Source organism: Alligator mississippiensis, chromosome 1 (assembly GCF_030867095.1).
Source record: "Alligator mississippiensis isolate rAllMis1 chromosome 1, rAllMis1, whole genome shotgun sequence".
In the NCBI taxonomy this organism is placed as follows: Eukaryota; Metazoa; Chordata; order Crocodylia; family Alligatoridae; genus Alligator; species Alligator mississippiensis.
This window is the reverse complement of record NC_081824.1, coordinates 176,517,226-176,538,274: the sequence shown is the minus strand read 5'-3', so window position 1 is coordinate 176,538,274 and position 21,049 is coordinate 176,517,226. Positions and strand designations below refer to the sequence as shown.

At 45.3% G+C, this 21,049-nt stretch overlaps 1 protein-coding gene across 1 annotated transcript in view; it reads left to right on the top strand.

Annotated features, from left to right (window-relative positions):
* ALK (ALK receptor tyrosine kinase) overlaps window positions 1-21,049 on the top strand; it is a 96,778-nt gene that overhangs the window by 50,409 nt on the left and 25,320 nt on the right. Inside the window, exons 5-14 of the mRNA XM_059724229.1 lie at window positions 1,068-1,218; window positions 4,215-4,346; window positions 5,387-5,531; window positions 6,646-6,828; window positions 8,389-8,496; window positions 10,963-11,115; window positions 12,886-12,984; window positions 15,038-15,224; window positions 19,124-19,214; window positions 20,849-20,913. Of these exons, the coding sequence (XP_059580212.1) occupies window positions 1,068-1,218; window positions 4,215-4,346; window positions 5,387-5,531; window positions 6,646-6,828; window positions 8,389-8,496; window positions 10,963-11,115; window positions 12,886-12,984; window positions 15,038-15,224; window positions 19,124-19,214; window positions 20,849-20,913 (1,314 nt within the window). The remainder of the gene's footprint in view (window positions 1-1,067; window positions 1,219-4,214; window positions 4,347-5,386; window positions 5,532-6,645; window positions 6,829-8,388; window positions 8,497-10,962; window positions 11,116-12,885; window positions 12,985-15,037; window positions 15,225-19,123; window positions 19,215-20,848; window positions 20,914-21,049) is intronic.

The following is a 21,049-nucleotide window of genomic DNA, read 5'->3' as shown; positions in this document are numbered from 1 at the left end:
GTTCTCTGTGTCCCAGTTTTGCCACTGGTAAACAGGGGATTATAATTCATACCTGTCTCCCATAGAGAAGCGTGGCTTAATCTGATATTCAGCTACTGTGGAGGTCCTCATTATTTCTTAGCATAAAAGGAGGCAGCCCCAAGGGATAGAATTGAAACACTAAAACTTTGCGTGGGTGGTAACCAGGGGAAGCACACCTGGGACTTCTGATTCTGAAGGCGTGAGCCTCTGCTGCTTGAGCGGAAAACTGCTGCCACCTTCACTGAGGCTGCAGGCTCACCAACTTTCCTGCAGGGTCCAGCCAGAAACAGGGAGCTGCATTGTGTGGATGTGGGTTCCACGCCAAGTGAAAATCAGAGGGCTTTGCCTTTCTTGTTTTAAAACCACCTATGGACTTCCTTCAGCTAGTACCGTATCTCTCCACTATCCTATGCTCCTCTTGCCTTTTTACATATCTTGGTGCTGCTGGTATGGCCTTCCCTGCAGCCCCTGACATCTGCCACCATTTCATTATCAGCTTCCTCAAGACTCCTGCTAGACAATCTCATGAAAACAGTGGTCTTTGGCCCCTGTTCCTCTGCTCTTCCATTTTTTTATCTGTCTGTCTCTCAAGATCTCAGAGGGTATATAGTCTAGGGCCTGGAGGCAGAAACTCTCTCAGCTGCCCATCAGTTCTTTTCACCCTGGAGATAAACTGAACTGTTCCTATCCTACTCTGGCTGCATCTGTTCCATGCCAAAGCAAAGGACTTTAGAGTTATCAATCCTATTTTCCAAAGGAGACTTTGGAAGTAGCTAAACTCCCAGCATAACATCTTTTGTTATTCATTCCTGTAAAACTTACAATGCATCCCTGATCCCCAGCTGGGTGCTATCACAATACGGATAATAATAGCTGGCTGACATTCATAATAGCAAACTCTGTCATTGCATGTGTAGGCAAGGGAAAGGACCAGATCTTTTCTACTCGTAGTTCCTGTAGTTCTTCTGCCAAATTTCAGAAGCTACTTGCTTTTTCACCCATTTGAAGCAAGGTGGTGTTAGGCTTTTGCTTTCTTTCCACTGCAGCATCTCAGGCTATGGAGCAGCTGGTGGGAAAGGAGGAAAGAATACCATGATGAGATCCCACGGTGTGTCTGTGCTGGGGATTTTTGACCTGCAAAAAGATGATGCCCTGTACATCTTGGTAGGACAGCAAGGAGAAGATGCCTGCCCCAGTGTAAGTGATGCCACCTTCGTTTCTCCTTGAATTTTTTCTGACACTGAAATCTTTACATATTAATGTAATTTTACTTTAGGGAATTTGGCTTTGGTGGTTCAAACAATAGGCACAGTATTAGTGGTAGGGGCTTACCATCAAAGGAGGAGTCCTGACAGGGGACACCAAGCAGTCAGTACAAATAAAGGTGACAGATCTCATTGGATGTGCAGTTTCTCAGAGAAGCTCTGATATTCTGCAGAAAGGGGAGGGCAACTTCTCCATCCTTTCTCCAGCATAACAACTTGGGGGGAAAACTCTCTGACCTCACAGAAGTTTCCCTCTCCCCATTTCACCCCACCCTGATCCTCATCTTTGATGCAAGTCCCTGAAAGCCTATGCTGATTGCCACACAAAACCCATTTCCTTATGCTTTGTGCACGTGTGGAAGAGGTTAAGTGAACTACTGCTGAATCAATCCAGATTCCCTGTTGTTAAGCGTTACTACAAAGTGCTTACAAGACAGGCCTCACCTCCATAATCACTATTAATAGCTGCTGTAGCTAATATAATTTTTTATATTCTTTTCTTTCAGTGATAGCCCCTTAAGGAGGCAAAGTAACTCAGGAAATTTTACTGTGGGGCTTATACCAGACATTAGCATTCCGTAGATTTCTTAACTGTGTCACTTGTTCCACAGTCAGTGTGCAAGAAAAAGGCCTTACTGCCTTAAGCAGGGAAATGTAGGAAAGTGTAGACAATAAAAGAGGACTTTTCAGAGCCAAACATTGGAGAAAATAATAAAATTGGAGTAATCCCCACACACCGATACACAGTTAATATGAAGTCCCTTTGGAGTGAGAAATGTCCTAACTCAGATTTTCGTTTAGCATCTATGATCAAGACATTCCAGCTCAATATAATATATGGACTCATTAAATTACAGGTCATGGTAATCTTAGTGAGAATTTATTGAGTGCTAATGTAATACTTTCATTGAGGCAAAGAGATTGCATTGACTTGTGGAAGGGACTTTTACTTGATTGGATTGTAATCAGTTATGTCTTTGCCATGAAGGTTTGGGTTGTTTTTTTTTTTAATCCAGTTGTTAATCTAGTGGTTTCTCTGGGTCATTGAACTTCATCATTTTATTAATCATTCCCTCCCAAACTCTAAATCAAGTCCTTTCCTGGTGGTCCACAGTTGGCAACTTCTAGGGTCCATTTTATGAACAACAAAACACTTCAGTTCTAATTTGGGAAGGGGTTTACATCAAGGTCTTCTCCCACAGCAAAACACTTGTGTGTGAAGAAGGGGAAGAAACAGAGGGAGGGTTGTACTTTGCCAGATAATAATCACGGATACTTCCAAGTATAAATAATGAGAGAGACTGAGAGTGACATAAGGGGCATCCAGATGAAATTAGCATGAGCTAGAGGCCAGATTGGCACCAAATGAAATACCCAGAGCTAAACCCTGCTCCCCTGGAACACTTGAGCTGCTCTGATTGACTTCAGTCAGACAATGAGATAAGAGCAAAGTGAACAGCTTGCATGAGTAGTCACCCAACTACTGCTTTGTTGCTTTCAGGTCATTGGCTCAGGATCAGTTTATTGGGACGGTAGTCGAAACTATCCATTTGTCTGTTTGAAATGAGTTACAGGACTCAGAGGATTCCCTAGTGGATTTTCTCATGGTAGATGGGGATCCATCTCTGCATTTGGCACTGACCAGTAGTGGGGTGGGGCTGGGGGGCAGGGAACAAACATTTCATGAGACATGAAAGCTTTGTCACTCTGAGGCTATTGCCTACCCTGCAGATGCACCTGACCAGGCTACACTGGGTGCTGCCAGCCAGAGGTGTAACAGGGCAGCTCTGTGTCGTGGGTATCGCTGGTGCATGGGGCAGCACAGGCTGCCGTGTTGCCTGTGGCAGTGGCCTACCCTACTTCTTCTAGCACACAAGCTGTGGTAGCACAGAGTTTAATGTGGACTGCAAAACCTGCTCAGGATAGTAGACAACTGTGGATGTGGTTAACCCATGCTGTGTTCCCATGGCTGCATTGCTACTGCTCCTGAGCTAGCTGGTTTAAAGCTAGCTTAGCTAGGTTTACATGAGCTGCAGTCACGTCTTTGTATGCAGCATAGACATACTCTATCAGGAATATGAACTAGACCAGGACTAGCCATACTCTAGTCAGGAGTGAAGCACACAAGCAGCATGGTCTACTGAATAGGACGCTGGACATGGAAACTTGGGTTTTATTCCTGGCTCTGCCACTGTAAGTCACATCAGCCATAAATGTCTCCATTTCTCCATTTGTACAATGCAGGCGGTATCTTCTGTTGTAAAGCCCACTGAGATCTATGGGCCAGAAACACTAGGTGAAAGCTAAGAAGGCTGGCATGGGGTGGCTCCTCTCTCATCTGTGGCTAAATACAGGATATCAGATCCTGCAGCTGTCTGCTGTCTGCTGGGCACTTTTTTAAATTGACTGAATTCACTTCAGAATTATTCAGTTAAAAAAGAAGCAAATGACTTTGGCCAATAGCAATAGCAGAGCCAAGGGTAGGATTCTCCTCCAATAGTTTTGTCATTTTTGGTTCATATTAATTTTGCTGGAAGCTGGATTGGATAATTCATATGCAAATATTGAGGAGAAAGCAATGTGAGGCTTTTGTAGCTGATGAGCTTAGTTTAGTGCGTACAACAGCATGGAGACTCCTGAGGTACAGGTGGATATGGAAGGTTTCCGCATCCACTGATACAAGGTAGATGTTACATTTGCATGATTCTGTAGGGATACCTAGGAAGACTTTAACCCCTTTCATTTAGGGATAAAGTTAGGGTGATTTCGCTCATATGTTTATCTACAGGACCGTGCACAGGTAAGTGTTGCATCGTAACAGCTGATTCCTACTCCCAGTTGGCAGCTCCCCATCCCCCTTTGAATTAGGTAAAAAGTATGTTTGTCCATCCCCCTAATCTGAACTTGGATTTGCTCTTCTGTCTGCAGACGAACCACGTTATACAGAAAGTCTGCATTGGAGAAAATAATGTGATTGAAGAAGAGATTCGGGTGAACAAAAGTGTCAGTGAATGGGCTGGAGGAGGTGGAGGAGGTGGAGGAGCAACTTACATATTTAAGGTATGGGAGCACAGTCATTATACGTTATTCTATAAATGTAGTGCATGCTGCTACAGCCTTCACTATGAAAGCACTCCACTGTTTATTAAGAGTCCCTTCCATCCCACCTTGGAACAACAAAAGTGCTGTTGGCCTGATTCCTGTTCCCATCTGGAGGCTGTAATGGAGCCTTAAAGTGAACTTTGATCAAACTTATATATACAGTGCATGGCTGTGCATTCAGAGAGAAATTGCTCCCCTCACTGAAATGAGAGGCTGTTCACACTTCTTAGAGCTTTGCTAAGACTGTCTTCCAATACAGACAGGGCCACTTCACTTCACACTGCTCACATGTAAAAAGTTCCCTGCATAACTGTAAGGGCTTATGCTACTTGTTTTAAATGAAAGCCACAATTTTGGAGTCTTATTCCTGCCACAGGCGCAAACTCCACAGCAGTTTATGCAGCTGTGGAATTGCAGACTATATAGAACCCTGGCTGTAGTCTTTGAATTCTGTGGTGGAACATTTGGGATCAACTTTTTCTGTCTGCTGTAGGCACAGCCTGTATCTAAAATCCAGTGAGCTGTATCACAGGTTGCTCATATTGTGATAAAGCCTGGCTAAGTCTATCAACATGCATTTGAAACCACAGCTTCTGGTGTTCTCAGTATGCTTCAAATCAGCGTGCATCATGTAACAGTAAATCTGCACAATCAAGCATGCCCAGTATGGTATATGTGACTGCTGGCACCACTGTGCTCTACTGCACAGAGCAGCACACCATAGAGCAATGCACTCCATCATAAAAAAACATTACATGCTTTACAAGAGCCATCAGCACTGGGGTGTACAATACATAAAGCAGTTGAGTCTGCTGTTTTCCATTACAGTACGTAGTGGGACTAGGGCATTCATTAATCTTTAGGAGGCAGATACATAAATAATGCAATGGTAATTTGGACTGCTGAGCAGTCCTGGGGGCTTGCAGTAACTAGCCTGTGGGATGAACTTTTATTTGCATGTCTGACAGCCTAAACCCCAGCTTCATTTCTCAATTAAGATGGAGAATGGAGAGCCAGTTCCCTTGCTAATTGCGGCAGGAGGTGGTGGCAGGGCTTACAGGGCCAAAACAGACACGTTTCATCCAGAAAGGCTGGAGAATGATTCTTCAGTTCCAGGTCTGAATGGAAATTCAGGAGCTGCAGGTAAGGAAGGTTTACTTTGTTCAGAAAATGCTTGCCAGGCAAATGTGAGATTCTCCCAAGCTACAGCCACCATAGGGATGAAATTTCTAGTGGACACTTCATGAAAATTGTGCTGGCAGTCCTCTAGCATAGCTGCTTAACAGCCTTCCCCTGTCTGAGGCAGGCATCAGCTTAATGTACCCACCCCAAAGACACCAAAGACCGAACAAGCCCTTCCATGAGGGTCAAGGCATTGTTGCATGAATTGTCTGTAGAACTTTATGGTAAGCAGTTTTCCCGTAGGACAAAAAATGTGGGTGATTTCCACATCAGGACAAGGCTGAGATATTTCAAAGTCTTTTTGCAGCAAAAATGATTCAGATTAAATCTTCCAAAGCCCTAGTCCCTCCGCTCCAGATAAAGATGATTGTGTGGGCACATCCGCCCAAACCAGCGCAGTTTAGGGCTACCCAGTCTATCTCTGACCAAGAAGCATGGTAAATTGGCCCTCATAGAGATCAGTGCTATACTGCCTTTGGCGTCTGAGCCACATGAACTGTGCAGTGCATATGTATTCTCCGTTAAATGTCACCCATCTGCCAACCAGAGCTGAACATCCAATGGAGGGCAACAACACGTTGCACTGTGAGCTGGCTAAGCACTATCAGCCAAAACTTTTTTTTGAAGAAAAATGATCTTTGTCATGGAAAAAACATCATTTCTTTAAAAAATGTTCTGGTTTTATGAAAAAAAAATTAAATTAAATTCCCTTTCAAAAACCAAAAAAGCTTGGTGTCTAGTTTCTCTTGAAAAGCAGGAAATGGTCTAAAAAAAATCCCAACATTTTTCATAGAAAATACTTATTTTATGTCCTGGTTTTGTTACCATGTTATTCTCTTCGCAGACAAGTGAAAAGAGGCAGAGAGCCCCTGTGGTAAAAAGTCAGGCAGCACATTAGTGGCAGAACTTTGAATAGAACCCAGGAATCCTGATTCTCATCTCCAGCTTTAATGGCATTATATGATGGTCTACCTGCTGCTGAGGGATTTTGAATGAGTATTCACTCTGCTGATGTATATGTTTTCCAGATGTAACAGAAACATAGCTGGGTTGTTTTCTTTCCTCTTAACTGCAGGTGGTGGAGGTGGCTGGAATGATAACACTTCCTTCCTGTGGTCAGGAAAGTCCTTGCTGGAAGGTGCTACTGGAGGAAGATCCTGCCCCCAGGCCACGAAGAAGTGGGGGTGGGAGACAAGAGGGGGTTTCGGAGGGGGTGGAGGGGGGTGCTCCTCAGGTGGAGGAGGCGGAGGATATATAGGTAAAGTGGCTTCCTGTTCAAGGTGTCCCTTCCCCTCCTTTAGTGATCAGAAATTCTCTTATCACTGGTATATATCTATATATGACTGTTGTTTAATAGGATGTTGCTGTGTTGCATCTAGCCCTGTGTGAATATATGGTATTTAGCTTTTTAAGCAAATAGCCAGATGTCAGTTCTTCAGCTGGAATCTTGGCTTTGCAGTCTGGAAATGACACCATCAAGATCCTGCCATGGTTCTTGAATTGTGATAAATAGCCAAGCCCTTTCACTCTTGGTTGGGATGGTGAAAAAGTATCAGCCATCAGCTTTGCAGTCATGTTGTCTGCACCTGTCCTTGGGAGCCTTTGCCATGGAGGCTGGCAAGCAGGCCATACACGTAAGGGAGAGTCAGCATGCGGAGTGGCAATGCAAACTTCCTCTGCCCTGCCCTACTGCCAGCATGCCTCATCCCTGGACGGATAACCCCTAGAGGCAAGGCAGGAAGCTCAGCCTCCATCGTCCAGTTCTTGGGCCCAGTGCTAAGACTGCCAACAAGGAGGCTGATTATAATAACTTTGGTGATGGTTTTAGTTTACAATGAACTTAACTGAGGTTGCTAATCCATGGCCAGTAGGCCTCAGGGCAGCCATCAGATGTCAGTGACCCCAAGTTACTACTGCACAGCTTATTTCAAGCTGCAGTGAAAGGCACCACAATCCCTTAATAAGCCCTCCTGGGCAACCCTGTGTCTTGAGTCCTAACCCATAGTTAGCGATAACCCAAGTGGCTTGAAATCAAGGCCAGGGTAGACTGGAAACCCCAAAGGGAAGCAGTTAGCCTGAATACCTAGCTTGACCCCATGTACTGTGATGATGATGTTATGCGTAACAGTTTTTTTCCCAACAGAATGCATCACACAGGAGAATGTTTTTTGCATTGTGCTTTTTCTCCTCCGCCAAGGATGATGAAAGGGGACAGCAACCCCCTCTTTATTGTGCGTGGCGAGGAGAAGCAGGGGGTCCATGCATGCTACCTGACCGACCCTCTGATTGTCCAAGGCATGCCTGGACATCTCCCATGCAAACTCCTTCTGTCCCCCATTCCTGGTGGACCACCCTGGCCAAAGGTTGAGAAGGAGACACTGGAGAACAGATGACTGTTACTCTCTGTGCTGGTGAAGTACAAATCCTCATCAGCAACTGTGCAGAACTGGCCCTCAAGCACTGGCATCTTCCAGCCTGCTGGCCAAACGAATGCACAGGAGGGTCCGACTATTTTACGCAGCATCCGAATGGTTAAAGGTGATGTTTGTGCTTAGAGAGCAATGGTCTGCTGGGGACTTGAACTGAAAGATTAATTCTGTTTGTTAAGAGCCACGTGTTATTGAAGTGAAAGGCCGGCAGCCCATACCACAATCTACTAAACCTTCCCATCATCCATTAAGCTGCCCAGCTGGATATTTGGACTGAATAATTTCCTTTTCTCATTCGGATGCTTCATACAATGAATGTGCATGCATATTGCAAAAATTAACTGCAGCTTAGCTCTAATGAGCCAGAGTATGTTAAGGTGCCTTCTGATTTGATGTAGGTGGCAATGCGGCAGCAGAGAATGACCCCGAGATGGATGGGGAGGACGGTGTGTCCTTTATTAATCCAATGGGTATCTTATACACCCCGGCACTGAAAGGTATTCATGTTGGTCAGGAGTCCGTTATATGAGTTCCCTTTATGTTTTCAGTAGGTTGCATCTGCAAAACACTTTAAGATCCTTAGGAGATGTACCGTAATGTTGTTATGAACACAAATGAGGGCTAGATATTGTTTAGGATAGACCAAAGTCTAATAACTAGAACTAATGAGATGAAAGGGAATGAAGAAAAGAAACTTGAGGCTAATTAGGAAGCATTCCCTAACTGTGACATCTGTTAATCTGGGGGTAGTCTTCCCAAGAGAAGTGGCAGTACAAGCCTCCTCAATTGAATTGCTTAAAATAGAACTGGACAAAGCCTTTAAGTGTATACTAGAGGAAAAACTCCTACTCTTGTCAAAGTGTGGACTACCTAATCTAAAAGGCCTCTGCCCTCGGTCTGAGATTTATAGGTTCTGCTTCTGTTGGTGTTGCAAGGTGAGAGTGGACTTATGAGGAATGTTTATTCACTGAGCCCATCACCATTAAAGCTCCTGGCCAGACCCAGGGTGACGGTGGAGAAGAGAAATGCACTGCTTGCCCCATGCTCAGGGATGGAGTAAACTGCATTAGCACAGCCTTCCTAGTCTGGACTCAGTGACTTGATCTTGATTTCCCTTGTGTAGTGGCAGTATAGCTGAATGACATTATTTTGGGAAATGCATTTATTCATCAAAAAATTCAGCAGAAACTATTTGTGAGTTCAAATCAGCATCATCCAACAGTATTGTCCAAAATGAAAAATGACAGATCAGTTTGGAAATGCCGGAATGGGTTCATTTTTGGACCAACTTGTAATAAAAGCAAAGGTAGTTAAAGGGCTAGACTGAGCAGATACCTGAATGTTCTCTGTCTCGCTTAGTAGCCAGGGCGTCAGATCATGTACCCGGAAGGTGGGAAACCCTGAGCCTGTCCCCTCCTTTTGCTGGAGGAGGTTTGAACAGCCTGCTAGGGAAGGATCCTAAATGCAAGGCTAAAGGCTATCCAAGGACAAGTTTGCTGTTCTACCATGAGTAAATTACTTATATATTTACTGAAGTAGCAACTGAACACTCCCCCTCCCCCCCCCATCCGATTTCCCAGGGCAACACCCCAACCACCAGGTTAGAGCATTATTCTCCCTCTGGCATAATGACATTGTAAATACTTTATACAAAGTGGCACTGTGTCAGCAGGAGACACTGAGGGAGGCTGGTGCCAGAATGTCCTGTAGCCCATTAGTTTGGGCACGCTCTTGTGTGGTGAAAGACTAGGTGAGCTCTCCACTCTGAATCAGGCAAGGAACAGAGTGGAAATGAGGTCTCTTACCTCCCAGGTGAGTATCCTACCCACCAGGGGATAGCCATTTGCTGTCTCTGTCTGCCTCTGTCGCTCTGTCTCTTGTGTTGTCTACACATGCCCTCTGTCTCCATCTCTTTCTCAGAGCATTTTTTAAAGAGTTTCCTGCTCCATGGAGGCTCATCAGCAAAAGACACTGAACATACATCTGTCCTATCATACCCTATAGCCTAATGGCTTGGACACTCTTCTGGGAAGCAGGCATGTAGATTTACACCTCCATAAGGAGAGCAGGAAACTGAACCTTATTTCCTACACACTGGGTGAATTTCCTGACCTCTGACCAATTGGGAGAAGGCAAGAAAGCTCCTCCTTCAGCCATGTTCTCCAAACCTGGTCCTTCAGTTCCTTGGCTTTTATTACAAATTTTTGAGGAAAATAAGGAAGGAAGACTCCATTCAACCCAAAACCTGTTGGTTTTGTTGGGGGGGGGGGGTTGTGGGGAGGTGGGGGAGGACATAGATGGTGGGAGAGAACCTAACACTCAATTACTTGCACAGCCCAAATGGCAGAAGCCTAAGCTATACAAGTCCCAAGACCTGAGGTTATTGGGGGTTCGTTCCCCTGATCCCCCAATAACCCCAGGGGGTCTTACACCACCAGGGATGGTGGAGAACTGCACCACCATGGCCTTAGCCCACCACAGAGCACCTGCTCTGCCACCATAGAGGCAGTACAGCCCTGGCGAGATATCTTGCTGCACTGAGGGAATTCACTCAAGCTGAATATCCACCTTTACACCAGCCTGGCTGGTACCCTGCACTGCAGCCCCCTGCTGATCCCCTGCACTGCAGCCCTATACTGGCTGCTGTGAAGGGATACAAGGCCATCTTAGCAGAGGAGTCTTTTTTCTAAATGAAAACTACTAGCTCAGCTGCCCACTATCTCCTCTTCCCTATTGCAAATGTCAAGGTACAGTCAACAAAGAAAGCTGAATGGGAGTCACAATAGCAGGGGACAAAGCAAACTCCTTCAGGCAGGGGCCATCCCACCAGCTGTGTATGGCACCTGGCTCTTCTGTACTTGCACCTTCACCACCCCATCTGGCAGCAGTCTTGTCACAGTCTGGGTAAAGCCTTGGGACTATCATTACAGTAGTAAACTCAGTTTCTTTCATCCAATCCCTAGTGACAGAGGGGCATGGAGAGGTGGATATTAAGTTGCATCTGAACTGCAGTCATTGTGAGCTGGATGAGTGCCGGGTTGATCTGGAGACTCAGAAAGTGATTTGTTTCTGCGAGCCTGGGACAGACTTGGCTGAGGATGGTGTCTCTTGCATAGGTAAGGTGAAGGTGAGACAAAGGGTTTTTTGTGGCCTGCTCATGGCTTGCAGAGCTGATTTTGTAGGTGTTTCATGGTGGTCACACCCCTCGGTGCTGATTGGCAGAGAGGCCTGGGAAGGAGGAGGGACAAGGGGGCGGCCGCTATCTTGATTGCTGGCTGCCCTTTGAGCCGCTCTACCCCTCAGTGCTGATTGGCAGAGAGGCCCAGGCAGGACAATCTTGTTTGCTGCCCTTTGTGCCACCCCACCAGCTGGCGCCTTCCCCTCCCAGCTGCAAGGACCACTGGCTCCCACTGCAGAAGCCAGCATTTTATTTTTATCTTTATTTTTTTTGTTGATTTCATGGGATTTCACAGACAATCCTGGATTTTGTGGTTTCAGTGATAAACTCCGATTAAGTAGGTCCCTATGCATGATCAAAGCTTCTCTAATTTGCTTTGCAAGGTGGCACAAGGTAGCCTGTCTTTCAGAGATGATCCTGACAGATCACAATCCCCTTTGCTGTAGGCATTTGCTGCAAAGATACTTTGTTTCTAATGAACCACAGAAGACAGTTTTCAGCCAAAAGATGGTGCTGCAGTGATCAGGGGTCCGCAAGCCATCACTGGTGCTTTCCTCTGCTGTACATACGGGACATTTAGCAGCCATGAAGTACTGAGGGACCAAGATGTGTGAGCAGGATGTCTAATGCATGCCTATAAAAACAGCTCCTCTAGTTATATTGGCTCTGACTATCCCAGGTCAGAGTGAGGAGGTCCAGTCTGCAATTCACTAAGATTCACTTGCTTGATGCCAAAGCCAACCAGAATTTTCTAGTCATCCCTGAGCTCAGGTCTCTGGAGAGCCAGCTGTAAACAATCAGGGGGTTGAGGCAGAGGGAGTGGGGGGGGATATAATCTTAAAATGCAGCTTGCGATGGGCAAAATCTACCTGCATAATGAGTGAGGGAGCCCAGCAAGGGAAAAGCAAGGGGAATCCCAGTCTGACATTTATTCGGAGAGCCAAATGCAAAGCAGAGGCAAGCTGGTTGGTGTACTTTTGCCTTGTTCACCCTCAGTGCTCCAGTATGGTGTTTAGCTTTCTGTATCTGTGTCCAGCAATCTCAACTCAGTAATCGACTCTGCGCCTGAGGTCCCAGACCCTGCTCCCAACTCTGCCACTGACTTGGGAAAGTTGCTAAACCTCTTTTTGTTTCAGTACTGCTATCCGTAAACTGGGGATAATGCTACTTCTTTACTGGGGTATGCTGAAGGAGCTTTAATTGACTGATCTGTGATGGGAAAATGCTCCAAAGTGAGCCTGTAGCCATACAGTATGGTTCTCCATGCGCATCATCCTCTATTTTTCTCCTGCCTGAGATGAGATGCATTTAGTTGATGATATACTGCTGCTCTCCTCCTGTTTTTTTGCTGTGACTTAGCATTGATGGCAGCCCCCAGCAATTTAGCATTCTTCCCCCTGCGCACACCCACCTTCCCCCACCCCTGATTTTATGGCCTTGTTTTCATATGGAGCGGGTGCACATGTTAATTTCCTGATAGAAAATCATCTGTTTTAATGCCTTGAACTTAATTGAGGAAAGTGAAACAATGAGCCATTGGAGGTCACAAATCTGGGAGTCACTTATGGCAGAGGTACTCCTACAGCTCAAGAGCGACAGATGGAGCAAATGGGAGGAGCAGAAAAAACGTACTGCAAAAAATTGGTGACAATCAGGACAAGCCTTTTAAATCCCTAACTCCCTTTTTTCTCTCATGCATCTCTTTCAGCAGGCCCAGGAGTTCATCTCCCCCTCTCCTTGGTCTTGTCTGTAGTGACTTCAGCCCTGGTTGCTGCCCTCATTCTGGCTTTTTCAGGGATCATGATAGGTGAGTGTCTCCAAAAATAAAATGTGTTCAGCTCAGCAAAAAGTTATAGCATGTGCTACTTCCTACATGAGCCACAAACCACTGCATTATAACTCAAGCTTTCAGCTTTATCTTCTTTTAATATGAATTCAGTTGTTTTGAGGTTTTTGACAAATATTTTTAACCAAAATGATCAATTTTGAAGACATTGTTCCTCGCTAAAAGAAAAGTGAAGAAGGAAAGGGTTTTGTTTTGTTTTTTGTTGAAGCGTATATTATTTTATATTTCAGCAGCTGTCAAGTATGGGTATAAATGGAGAAGCCAGGTACCTTAATCGAAATACTGACAGTCTTCCTCTCTACTAGCTGGTTGCAAGGTCGCTACAGTGACTGACTACAGCAATGTGATATTTCTTATGACTGCATCTTTAAAGAGATGTACTGAATGGTTTGGGGTTGAAAAACATCAGAGCACAACTTCCAACCTTCACTGACTTTAACGAGAGCTGTGGGCACAGAACACCTTGAAAGAATTGAGCCTCTTTTACTTTAATGACCCATCATATGGATTTAGGTGTCTAGGTTCTGAAAGCCAAGTTTGAAAAACCTTGGTCTGTATTCCAGTGGTACAAATCATGAGGCAGTAAGATGTAGATATTCCAGGCCTTTTTTATAGAATTTCAATTAAGGTTTTATTTTTTTTATATGAACAATCCACCTGCCTACATTATGACTCCAAACACATCAGGATTGTTATAGTGTGTGACAGCCAGTGATTGTGTCTAGTCAATCTTTTTTCTCTGGGTAAAATGTTTAAAAAAACCCAAAGGAAAAATGGCAAGTAGTAAATTAGGTTTGTGCAGTTTATTTCAGTTTTGAGAATTTCAGGAGTTATCAGTAACACACATGCCTGATTTTAGATGCCCTGACAGTGTCTCTTTAAAAAAAGATCTAATTACTTTTCATGGAGCACAAGAATAGTCCCATTTCTTTCTGACCATCCCTATCATTCCTGTCTCAGGGATGAGCTCAGATCTGAGAAATCAAAGCAAGAGCTTTGGTGAAGGGAAAGAACTGAAAGAGCCTGATGATAAGCCATTCAATCCATGCTTCTAGTGCATGTTAACCCCATCTCTGCTCTTGAGCAACTTATCTATCAGAGGAGATATGATGCCTACTATGGACACTCTTTGGGGCCATTCTGGCTCCCATGGAAGTCAATAGCAAAACTATTATTGATTTAACCCACTCATGATTGGGACTCTGCTTTGGAAACTTCTGTGTTCAGTATCATTTATGATTTCAAAGTAACTTTAGCAGCCTGACTGTCTGTGGTGAATGATTTGTATGTGAAGCTAGGTGAACTTATTTGAAAACTGATTCTCAGAGCTCCCCACCCCCTAAATTCAAACCATGTCTGAGGTTTAGAAACATTTGATTACATGAGTGGATTTACTGTAAACACTTTCTTTTCACTCCCTCTTGATTCCCTTCCTATTTTTGTCCAGAGCTAGGGGATCAAGAGGGAGTCTCATAAAATGAAGTCCTTTTATTTACACAGCTTCACTCTGGAGGGAAGCTTTGCTTTACTTATAATATCATTCTCAACACTGTGACAATGGGATGCAGTGAAACTATTCAGGACTTCTTGAAATAGGGATGGTGTATTTGAACAGAAACCCTGCATGTGAATACCTTTGAGCTTGGGGGAAGTTGGATCTAGATCTACACATTGAAGTTCAGACATCTCTGATCAAACAGGTTTATTTTGTATCAGAGAGGTCACTATAGGTGTATTTCACCCTGTCCTTCAAACCAAGGAACACTGAAAGTCTTATGCTTGAGCCAGTTCTGAGCCTGATTTCTGAACCAAATGAGATCAAATAAATTCCAATTTCCTGCATGTACTTAGTCAAAGGAGAGAGACCTGCCAAAAGCCTCGACTTTTTCAATTGACTGGATTTTGAAGACTCTACTGAATTCATAACACAGACATTCTGCACTGGAGGGGAGGGGGATTACCTTCATGTTCAAAGAGCAATCTGTGCCACTAATTCATTCTACTCTATTTCTAGTGTATCGCCGGAAGCACCAGGAGCTGCAAGCCATGCAAATGGAATTACAGAGTCCTGAATACAAACTCAGCAAGCTGCGTACCTCCACCATTATGACAGACTACAATCCCAACTATTGTTTTGCAGGCAAGACTACCTCCATCAGTGACCTCAAAGAGGTGCCTCGGAAAAATATCTCCCTCATAAGGTAAACTCATCCACTTGCCTTCCCCATGCTTCACATCATGCACCCAAATACGCTATCTCTTACAGTGCGTGCACTGTCTATCACATGCACAGAAGCACCCACTCATTCTTATATCCATTCCTATTTTCAAGCTCTCAAAAGCATGATGGCAGTTAAGGAGATATTCCAGGGTTACTGCATGACCACTGTAGGGCTAGACTTTGGCTGGATTATTTTATCCTTTCACAGGTACAACCTTCATCTTCTGCTTTGTCAGAGGAATTGAAAAGCTGTTGTTTTAAAGCCCAGCGAGTCCAGCAACTTCCTTCCAGGCTCTTGATTACCCCTGTGGAATGGCTTCTTTGCAGTTGGTCCAGTAAAAGATGTCATCCATAGAAATTCTTGCTTCTCCTCTGTTTTATGCCAGATAGTAACTGAGGAAATACAGGGAGGCATGAAGCTTACAGAAGGTTCTTTAAAAGTGTCTGACTGAATTTCTGGCAATGAGAGTGACATCATCAGTGGCAACAGCACCAGTGGGTGATGAGAGGCCAGACCATAGAGTTAGAACTAGAGAAGCCAGCAACAGGGAAGGCCACGTACCATATTCTACGTGGTCTGTGGGAGTTTGGGATGGCAGCAGGGCAGGTCTCTGAAAGACATGCCCCTATTCACCAACCAGAGGGTATATATGACACTACATTTATGTCATGTTGTCTCATGTACAAAGCCAAGAAGAAAAGATTCAGAAGCAGGAGAGCTTGGGATAGTCAGGAGTTTTTATTTGAAGATGAAGTCCACAGCATCCAATCCATTCCACATTATATTGCTGGCTCCAGTATCTAACTGGATTTCTGATGGAGCAGAGTAGTGCTCTGCTATCATGTCTAATATGCCTTCAGCTCACCAAGCAGCAGTTAGGACTTCCTGATACAACATAGAGTGTTTTGATGTTGTCTTTGAGCTGTGAGAGGATCACTGAATGTGACTCAAGCCACAGAGTAAAGGAGACAGCTAGGAATTGATGGGGAGAAGAAGAGAAGATTATGAGCCGTGGAGATCTGTTTTATATCCCTATTTCACAAAGGGTGGGTCAGCATTGCAGAGAACAATGTTTCAGGCTGACATTTTCTGCAGTAATTTATAGCTGCAGTCAAGCCATGGGTGATTTGACTCTGCATTGTGGCTCCACTTCCTAGACTGTGGTCTGACAAGCAGAGAAAGCAACACTTTTTCCCCTGGCCAGGAGTAAAACCATTGGTACAGCATGTGGACTTCCCACAGAGCCCTCATGGAATGTGCCTTAACTCTGTCTTTGAAGGACCACCATGAAGGGCTCAGCCCCCCTGCTGTGTGAGTGTAGGGATGAGCCCATAGAGTAAGTGTGCTCTGGATCAGTGTTGAAGGACAGAAGCATCAGCAGGAGATTTGCACTGCTGGAACTTAAAGTGTATCCATCTGTGAATAAAAGGGGATTCCCTTATATTGCTTGACTATGTCACTGTACTGGAAACCTGAGCCCACAACATGATGTGGCTATTACTGCACAGATCACTTTAAAGTTAATTGCCTGAAGGCCAGAATAAGCAGTGACACAAGATTATATGTGAAGCACATAGGAGAGAATCTGTATTAACAGGATGTATGATTTCTTTTCTTTCTGTATTCTTCTGTCAGGAGCCTTAAAGCCTTCTTTTGTAATATATTATCAAATAAAACAAGGGTTTTCAACCTTCTTCAATCATTGTACCCCCAGGCAGCCAGATGCAAAGCAGTGTACCCCTGGCCACTGAGTGCGGGGGGGAGGTAGCGTGTGACCGGATGGGCGGTAACCACCGCATATAAGCTTCCGTCACCCCCCATGTCCGGGCGGGCAGCGCCTGCATGGCAGTGCAGAGCAGTGTGTGGCGGCGCTCCATCCCTGCCCACCTGCATGTACCCCCTAGGGCCTTCTCAAGTACCCCCAGGGATACGCGTACTTCTGGCTGACAACCCCTGATCTAAAGTAACCAGTCTGTGTGTTTGCATAGCACTTTTCATTCAGGGAGTAGAGCAGGGGCTGGCAAAATATGGCCTGTGAGCCACATCTGGATGGCTCTGGAGCTAGCTGCCTTCCCTGCCTGGGGCTGCCCTCCCCTGCAGCGCAGTCCCTGTGGGGAAGACAGCCGGCTCCAGCACCTGAGGCTTCTCTCCAGTGCTGCACAGCCCTGGCAAGGAAGGCACCTGACTCCAGCACGTGGGGCTTTCCTCCCTGTTGGGTGAGTGCAGGGGCTGCATGTGAGTGGAGGGAAGCCCCGGCGATACAGGCAGCCGCACAGAGGCTGCACCCCTTGCTGCAATGTGCAGCACTGGCCAGAGCCGTGCCCTGCTTGGCACTTGCGCCCTGCACACCCTGCCTGCTGCTGCACCATGGGGGTAGTGTGAAGGGGTCCCCACACCCCCCCAACCTCCCTCATACCCACACCCTACCCCCACAACCCCCCACATATACACAACCCCCCAGCATACCATATGACCCACACACATAGCCGCACCCCCTTCCAACCCCCCCAAACTCCCATACCCCACCATACACATCCACCATACACACACACACCACAAATGCACACACCACATATACCACATACACATACCCCCCCACACACACACGCCACACATACCATACGCAAACCATGCGCGCACCACACGCAAACACTCTCCCCCCACAATATACAAAACTAAGAATTGATTTTAAGTTATCATGCAATCACTTCTGTATACAGAATGCAAACACAAATCATAACAAAAATATTTTTTGTAATAAAATTAAAATATGTTATAGTAGGTGTTCAACTTTTCGTGTATGCTTTGTTTTTGTTTTTTCTGGTTCCAAGATAGTAACCCCCTATTCCCAAAAGGAGTATTTCCTGGAGGCGAGGGGAAGGACTCCCATTGGCAAAGGTCAGGGGTTAGGGGATGGGACTTCCAGTCTGAAGATGGTGACCAGGGGTTGGGACAACTGTCAAAGGGCAGAGCTACCCATACAGCCCTCCACAGCTCACCAAAATTCATTAAGCGGCCCTCACGTAAGATAATTGTCTGCCCATGGAGTAGAGTGTTTTACATACTATTGTTATTCCCATTTTATTGATGGGGGAACTTGAGGCTCAGGGTGGTTCAGTGATTCACCCAGTTACAAAATGAGTCACGGCTAGAACCAGGTCAGCATTCAAGTCTCTTGATATACATCAGAATCATAGCACTGTAGGGTTGGAAGAAACTGGAGGGTAAGTGGGGCAGGGGTAAGTGGGGCAGGTCTTTCAACCTACTGCACAGCTTCAAGACTGATTTTTCCACTGCACCGCATAACCTCTTGTTCACTTTCTTGAATGCATGAGGAACTATTAACTGTGTGGCTGTAACCCAAAAAGTCCATCTCCAATAGGCCCACATTTATTAGCCCAATGTTATGTTATAAAGCGACGATAAACATTGCCACTAATAGCAAGCACTCTGGTACTTTGTGTGTTACATAGTAATGCCAACTTTAACTCTAGTAGATTGGCTTCAGTGGGTAAGGATCCATGAGTTGTTACTTTTGAGAGCAACTGCCCCTCGCAATTAAATACATTGTGGGTTAAGGAAGGACTAGATCAAGATCATAAACCAAGCTCTGGTTCCATATGTGGCTGTAGTCCCACAAAACCAGTGCAAACATACTCTTGAAGGAACTAAGTGAGCCTCTTCCTAAAAACCTCCAATGAAGGAGATTCTACAACTTTGCTAGGCAGCTTTTTCACTTGTCCTATTATACTTACAGTTGGGAATTTTTTTTCTGAGATTTCTTATTGTTGACATAGCTATGAATGAGCATATTCCATCACAGTGTTGCAATGTGCCTGCTCTGCATTAAAATATCTTTGTCTTTCTGGTTTGTCCAGGGGTTTGGGCCATGGAGCCTTTGGCGAGGTATATGAAGGCCAGGTGATTGGGATGCCCAGCGACCCTAGTCCCTTGCAGGTGGCTGTGAAAGTAAGTGGCACGTGAAAAATCATGGTGGTAACATTTTGCCCACTGTTTATGCGTGAGTGCCCACTGTTTATGAGGTGGTATAAACACAGTTGAGTTTCCCAACACCGCTGGAAGAGAGGGGCATGTTATCCCTGTTTTAGAGATGGAAGCCAAAAGTGAGTGGCATGATTTCCCCAGAGTCATTTAGACCGGATAATAATACCTTACTCTTCCACAGAGCTTTCCCTCCAGAGATGTAAAGATCCATTGCAATTGGCAGAAAGTGTCATTGTCCTCACTGCTGCAGTGAGAAAAACTTGGGCACAGAAAGGTACCAGAAGTAGTCTAGCTGAGGTAAGGTAGGGCCCCTTCTCAGCATGGTATATGTGTCTGCTCTGGGCTGCCACAGATACCTAAGGTAGCTCAGATAGTTCTCTTCCACACCCCGATCTTCAGTATTGACACCACCACTGTCCCTGCCTTAGCCATGAAATATGTTGCCTTCTTCTCAGTCCTTTATCCGAACCACCAAGTCTGCTTTCCTCCTGCAGTAGGCACCAAGTTCATCCATAATAAGATTCTTTTTTATTTTTGGTCAAGAAATTAATCCAGCTTAGTTGACTTTACCCACTTAGGAAATTCCATGACACAGCCCCTTATTTCCACATGATGGGTTTGCCTCTTTTGTCAAGTGTCACCTATCTGATGTTCCTGTAAGCAAAGCTGACTCACACACGGCTGGGAAGGATGAGCCCTGAGAATCAGGAAGTACTTGAAGGCCCTGGGTAGCTGATTCCATAACCATCAAGCTGTTAAAATGTATAAAAAGCTGTTAATGAGCTGTGGTGATTTGCATCTTGTCTGTGTGGGAAGCCAACCTTCTGTGTTTTTGTGTTAATGATGAGCTGATCTGTGGATGTAGTGATGGGCATCCATGTCTTCTCCATCTTAGCTCAGCCCAGTGGTGGTCCACATGCATATGGCAATGGGTGGTTGTCTCCTCTTCTTTGCCCTCTTTCTTCCAGGGCTCATTTCTACCTCTGTGAGAACCCACTATATCCCCTCTCATCTGCTCTCTGAACTCTATCCCCACCCTGAAGTTGTTGCTGCATAGCCATCATCTGCTCACCAGAGAAGGCTGAACAAACATCCATCAGTCCCAGCCACCATCATTCTTCTCACTTTGAAGGAAGAGAATTCAGTACTGAGTGAAAGGCTTCCTGTCCATTATAATGTTAGTACTTAAGGGGTTATACCCTCTGAGAAAACCTTCAGCTGGTGAACAGATGCTTATTTCCAGCATAATGGCTGCAGAATGCAGTGGCCAGGAAGAAATCTGTCCTCACCTTGAATCATGGTCTACCCAGTGGAGTCTGTTGCCCACCCCCAGTGCATGATGCATCACCCAATTAATTGTTTGCACTTAGGGCTGTTTCTGTGAAGTATCTCAGTACAGGGTGTTGCTGGAAGGACAGTTGGCTAATAGCAAATCCCCTGTGCCTGCCAACAGGTTTCACAACCCAGTCTAACAACAGCAATATGCTTGGTTTGGTTTGGAGGCATGAATCACAACAGATTGTGTTAGTGCTTTCAGTGGAAGATAGGTCCTGCAGTAACCCTCCCCCTCACCTCTTTTTTTGTACTTTTTTCTCCAGACATTGCCAGAGGTGTGCTCGGAGCAAGATGAGCTGGATTTCCTCATGGAAGCTCTAATTATTAGGTGTGTGTATAAAACCAAGAGTTTGTGTAGGCAAAGGGCATGGCAGTGCCCATGAAAGAATGAAAGGTATAACGTGGGATAGTGTCAGTACAATACACTTGCTGAGTGTGTTTATCCCTTATAGATCTCAATGTTT